General features: G+C 42.2%; 1 protein-coding gene across 6 annotated transcripts in view; it reads left to right on the forward strand.

The window, feature by feature from the left end:
* The window catches only part of RAP1GDS1 (Rap1 GTPase-GDP dissociation stimulator 1), a 90,751-nt gene extending 84,733 nt beyond the window's left edge, over positions 1 to 6,018 (forward strand). For all 6 annotated transcript variants that reach the window (XM_041484294.1, XM_041484297.1, XM_041484296.1 and 3 more), the window contains 2 exons: positions 1,162 to 1,290; positions 5,353 to 6,018. In XM_041484294.1, the coding sequence (XP_041340228.1) occupies positions 1,162 to 1,290; positions 5,353 to 5,480 (257 nt within the window). In that variant the 3' untranslated portion in view covers positions 5,481 to 6,018. The remainder of the gene's footprint in view (positions 1 to 1,161; positions 1,291 to 5,352) is intronic.
* The last annotated feature ends 382 nt before the right edge of the window (positions 6,019 to 6,400 follow it).

Here is a 6,400-nt window from a genome sequence, read left to right on the forward strand (position 1 = left end):
GTGGTGATTCATGCAGACACAGGCAAGCCATCATGTTATGCAGGAAACTGGAGAGTGCTGGTTAGACGGGATCTGCTCCATCATTCTGGTAGATGGTGGAGTGATCTAGAAAGGCCCTCCAGCTTAACTTTCAGATTTGGGGTAAAACTCAGAAAACAAACATACCTTAGACTAGAAACTATATGACCTGACCACATTCCTACACTGGAATGTTAATCTGCTTTTGAGAGAGCTTTTCAAAGTGAAGAGTCCACTTACCTAATAAGTAAGAACTAGAGAATACAAAGAGGTGGTTAATGCCCCCAACATATCTTCATTAAATTACCCAGGATTAAGTGCAAGAATTGCCATAAGAAGGCAAACATGATTCCATGTCTTGACCTGCATTTGTAGTACCTCAGCTTTTGAAACAGGAAAGTAAATGTTCAGCAGAAGTTTTGGTTATCCTGTTTACTTACTTATTAAATAAGGAACTAAGCAAACAACTTACATATTTTTGTTCTTGATTTCATCTCTTGCCATTGTGTACTAAAGGAATGCTCTGTTCAACTTTCAAATCACTGCCAATACATCAAGGGATTGTTTTAAATAAAAGGAAAGATGTTCCTATTCACATGAATCATCTCTTTGTCTTGTCTTCAGGCATTTAAAGGTCGAGCCCAAATTCAATACATGTATCTTAGAAAGCTACAGAGGCAGTAACTCAGATGGAAATCTTGAAAAGTTTTCCACAGGCTTTATAATGGACCCGGAGCTCCCTCTACCACAGAATCAAGAATTACGCAATCTTTATTTACTCAGACAGAATTTCCAAAAGCAAATTCAGGCAATGGAAGTGTTGAAAGCTGAAATATTCCAGGTGTTGGCTTAAATGGCTAGAAAGCCTCATGGCTTTTCCATCAGCTTACTGAACATTAAGACTACATTTCATCATTAAACTCTGACCGTCCTTTCAAGCAGTTAGACAAATTCACATTTTTATAGCGAGAGCTGTGATTCTTGTCATCATACCATCAAATATGTGCTTGAGTTTTATACCACTGAGTTATGTACCACAGCCTTTCACTCTGGTGAGACATCATGTTTCAATAAAGGGATAACACATGGAAGCGTCAAAGCAAGTGGCACTTCCAGACTTACGAATTTTCACTTGTATTTCAGTCACTGCTGAAAAGGATCTTGAAAATGCTCAGCTTGTTCAGATTCTACACAGACTGCTCTCAGATGACAGGAGTGCTCCAGAAATAAAATATAACTCCATGGTGCTGATCTGTGCTCTTATAGGATCTGGTGAGTATTCAGGAGAGACTACTTCCCAAGATTTATGTATGCAATATAGTTCTCCCCTACAGCTGAACACAGAGTATGTGGAAACACTGTGACTGGTTCTCTGTTCACAATGGATATAAACACAAAGGTTCAGTTTACTATGACTCTGTAATGTCTATCTATAGTATCAAGGATGAAGCTGTTAACTCATTTTTGGATATTAACTGCAGAAACTTGACTCTGGCTTCTGTAGGATGCAGCTAGCTCAAACTTTGACAGGAAAGAAATGAAAGCATTTAAAACTGTACAATATCAAGTTGTCTTTGCAAATATGCAGATCGCAAGAATTTCATTTTCATTTTTAGCTGCAAGTTCCCTGTAATTTCTGTGTGATGGTGCTTTAAGGACCCTTACATTTATGTCACTAGGAAGGACTCCTTCCCTCAACAGCCTTCGCATGCTCAGCCGACCGAGGCACAACGTGCATGAACACACATCAGTGCTGGACACTGTAAACTCTCATTTCTCTGAGCTTACCCTCTGCTAAAGGTCAGGCTGTTTACAGGCTCTTCGAGCAGGCTGTGGTTTGATATTCCAACTTCCCACCTGTGTTTGGGCAAACAAACAAAAACCACAAAACAAAAAAGAGCAAGGTGTAATGGGGAAAATTTCATTCAAGGTTTCAAGAAGTTGCTATGTTTCTTTCATTCAGTTCTTTAAGAAAGATTGAATCTGTGGAGAGAGAAAAATTTCATTCCATAAAGGTCTAGGCATGTACAGTCAACTAAGATGACAAAGAACTGGAATAATTACAGAAAGGTGAAAAGTCAGAGCCTGTCTGCATAACTTGCCAAGTGTGAAACATATGAAGGTTCTCTAGAGGATAGTTTACACCAATTCAATTAATAGATTAAAAGTTACCACAGCTAAATGTGTGCTGTCTCTGTAAACAAAGGTGCTTTTTCATTTAAACAGAGTTCACCATGTCTACTGCAAGTGTAATTTTGGAGACCTGTACATCCATGCAAGTGAATATTGTATTCCTGCCATCTTATAGGAGCAAATACCCAGTTCTAAAGAGTATACACATCTCAGTGTGCAAAGATTGTGCTCAAAATTTGCTAACAAGCCTCAGCCCTCAGTAGGCACTCACTTTAATGCTAAGACCTGTAACTTAATTGTTACTCACAACCTTCTTGAGCCATTTCATGCCTGGGACTATACATGCATTTTAGAGCACAAGCCTTTTGCCAAAGGTTCACAGTCAGCCTCACTGTCTTGATCTTTATTTCCACTGCTTCCAACTAAAATAATCATCTTCAGAAAATCTGCCTGACAGCTGCATTTTCCCTTCCTGAATCTGTCACCTGCAAGACTGACAGAGTTATTTAAAGTCAAATACCTGTCTCTCTTGTCTAACAGAGTACAGAGCAGTCTTATCTCAGGGGGCGTATTTTAGGGTTATCTGAGTGGCAGAGTTCAGTCTGCCACCGCACTGTAAGCTTTGCCTAGACATAAGGCTCTTTACCCTACTCCCAGAGAACAGAATGTCACTGCATTATGCAGCTGTGAAGTTAAGGCCCAGTGTTTGACTGACCCAGTGTTCTGTCCTGCTTCCTGATGAACAGATCTGTGTAAAAACAGTGAGGACACAGAATAACAACTGAGCAACCCTGGTATTAATTTCTAAGTTGGGCGGGGGGGGTTACTATTTTAACCAAGGAGAGGAGAATCAAGGAGCTGATTGCTCTTTACAAGGGAAAATACTAATGTGCACCTCTTACAGCTCTGTTGCCTCTAAACTGTTCTCATAACCATCTCCACATCACAAGCCACATTTCCTTATTTTACTGTGAACAGACCTGTGTAGTTATTTTTAAAGTAACTGACCCCAGTATAGTTCAATAAAGACTAGAAGCAGCTCCACTGGCTTAATTATTGGTTTCATTTAGTTCTCCAGTGACTGCTGTTGTTACTATGCTTTGTTATGGGGTATCACATTTAACCACACTGATGGTGTTGCCAACATCTGTGTGTTCACAGACTGGGTCAAGTTGAAAGGGACCACAGTGGTCCAGCCTCCCTGCTCAAGCAGAGCCTTCCAAGAGTACATGGCACAGGATTGCATCCACAAAGTTCCAGTGAGGGAGACTCCAGAACCTCTCTGGGCAATCTGTTCAGTGTTCAATCACCTGCACAGTGAAACAGTTCTTCCTCATGTTCAGGTGAAACTTCCTCTGCATCAAGTTTCTGCCTGTTGCCTCTTGTCCTGTTACTTGGCATCACTGAGCAGAGCCTGGTTCTGTATTCTTCACACCCTCCCTTCAGATAGTCATAGCCATTGATGAGTTTCCTTCTTTATCATCTCTTCTTGAGGCTGAACAGACCCAGCTCCCTTAGCCTTTCCTTCTGAGAGATGCTCCAGTCCCTTCATCATCTTTGTCGCCCTCCACTGGACCCACTCCAGGAGCTCCATGTCTCTCTTGTACTCAGGCGCCCAGAACTGGACAAAAGCACTGCAGATGGTGCTTTATCAGGACTGAGCAGAGGGCCCCTTGACCTACTGTCCATGTTCTTCCTAATGCACCCCAGGATACTAATGGCCTTCATGGCTACAGGGACACTGCTGGCTCATGGACAGCTGTTTGTCTACCAGGACACACTTCTCCAGAGAGATGCTTTCCCCAGATCAGCCCCCAGCCTGTGCTGGGGCCTGGGGTTATTCTTCCCCAGGTGAAGAACTCTGCATTTGCCTTTGCTGAACTTCAGATGGTGTTAAGCAGTTAACAGATACCTATTTTTATGTGATTCTTTCAATCTAGAAGTTCCTCTTGCAACTGAGTAAATGGGAAAGAAAAATGAGGACAATGGAAAATGGATCATCCAAAGCACTGCATTCTTAGCTAGCACAGTCTTTTATGGGCAAGAGTCTCCATGAAACTGGATGTTACCAGCCATGGTAAAGCACAGTGAAATACCTGCTTAAACATGTTGATATCTCAGCAGAAAGCAGGAAGTGCAAACATAGCATGAACACTCCAACAGCTTCACTGACATCAGTCTGTACATACACGTTCCCAGGTGCACAGCAGCAGGAGAGGTGCCAGCTCTTACATGGTAGGGATTAAGCTGCATGAGAACTAAAAACATGTGAACAAGAAAGTAGGTAGGGATGGGAACAAATGCCAAAGCCTGCTTTAAAAAAAAAAAAAGTAAATAACGCAGCATAAAGCATAGCTATCTGAAACAGGTGGTTGGGTTTTCTCCTGGGAAATTCAGAGATTAGGCCCCCAGCAACATGTGGAAAACAAAATAATATGCATTTGTTGCTGAGTGGGATTTCACTAGAGAGGCATGTAACAAAACCAACTATTTTAGATCAAAACATTTTAGATGTTCAGAATACAAGGCTTAGAGAAAACCTGTCAAATTTCTTACAATTTCTGCTCAATTTTATGAGTTGCTGCCAACCTCTCTTAAATAATACAAAAAGTAAGTAGCATGCAATCCAGGATCAGAATCATCAGACAGTGTCTCCTAGTTTTGAGTAGAACATACACACTGCATCCATGTGCACAGCACTGGGCAATGCTCTGCTGTTGTCATTTGCATTAACTTCAGAGCTGAGCTGTAAAGGGACAGCAAACAGTGACCAGGTGGTGACACATCCATTAAGGACCCATCTCACACCCCCACACAACCACTAAGAGTTGACACACACAAATGATGCAGTGAGCCTGTCACAGCCAGCTCACTTAGGCTAGTTTAAAGAATAAACCGAGAAAATGTTTCACTAAAAATACTTCCTAAGCATCTGTTTTGGAAGGTAATCCAGGTGGATATTCTTAACTGCTATGCAGCAGCTTCATCATTCATCATGACCTGAAATCCATGGATTTCCATGTTTGTGTGTGCTGGAGGCCCTGAAAAGTTCTCTCCATCATCAAAAAAGTAAACAACAACCAGATTATCTGTACTCACAGGTGTGTGCTTGTGTGTACAGGATTTAGTAGAAAAGTTTCTCACAGTTTTCTTCTGCCTATCTCATACAAAGCACTGTTTCTTTTATATTTCCTTTTCCAGAACCTCTTCAAAAGGAAGTGCAGAGCATGGCATTTCTAGAAGTCGTATCAAAACTCCGCAGCCATGAGAACAAAACTGTTGCCCAGCAGGCCTCGCTAACAGAGCAGAGACTTGCTGTAGAAAGCTGAGGAAGGTCTCTTGTTTCCAGTGCATCCCATCACAGATTTCACCTTTGTCCTCCGTCCTGCTGCCGCTCCTGCTATGTTTTCCACTGTATCACTTGTGCATGCGTGTAACGTTCCCACACAAATTGATGAACTGCTGTAGGTACCTGTCCAAAAAGGTTTCTACAAACTCATAGGTGGTGTTAACATGAACTTGTCTCCACCCGTAACTGTTCTACTTGTATTCTTGTTGCTTGGGCCACATAGTAGAATGTGCATGTTGTAGTCCTATGATGATGTAGAAGTGGTACTACACAACTGACTCTTTCCTCATGCCCCCTAACTGCATAAAAATGTACTACTAAATTAGGGACAACACAAGATGCAGCAGCTCCAGACTAGTGTGCTGACTATAGGATTAAGAAAGTAAATCTAGCTCAATTTTTGGTGCTTTGGAGAATCAGGTTTGAATGCAATGTACTGCTGCTCATTCACTGGTCTTGCCTATTAATGTCAAACTCGTGGTACCTAGAGGTAACAAATAAAAATTTCAGTGCTCTCACTTTACCCTGTGGTTTGTCCTTTTTTCTAATTGCACACAGAAGCCGCGACTGCACTACCATGCACTGGTGATGTGGGATCTCAGCACATCACTGTGGATGTGCAGAGACACCAGGGGAGCCCCTGGGGCAGCGGACCCCGACAGGTGAGTTCTTTTTGTTCCTGGCTCTGGCCTGACCACGATCACTGCCTTTCAGCTGAGCAGATAGAAAGGAAGCTATTCCAAGCACTTTCACTGTGTGTGCTCACACAGAGGCACTGTGTGGCATAACAATCATGCATTTTAGCAGCAATGCATGATACAATCCTTACCTTACAAAGCCATGTGCATATGAATGCTCCTGGGCTTGCTTGGGATTGCTTCTTTGTTTACTGGGCGAGTT

Source organism: Pyrgilauda ruficollis, unplaced genomic scaffold (genome assembly GCF_017590135.1).
Source record: "Pyrgilauda ruficollis isolate IOZ18807 unplaced genomic scaffold, ASM1759013v1 scaffold65, whole genome shotgun sequence".
Taxonomy (NCBI): Eukaryota; Metazoa; Chordata; class Aves; order Passeriformes; family Passeridae; genus Pyrgilauda; species Pyrgilauda ruficollis.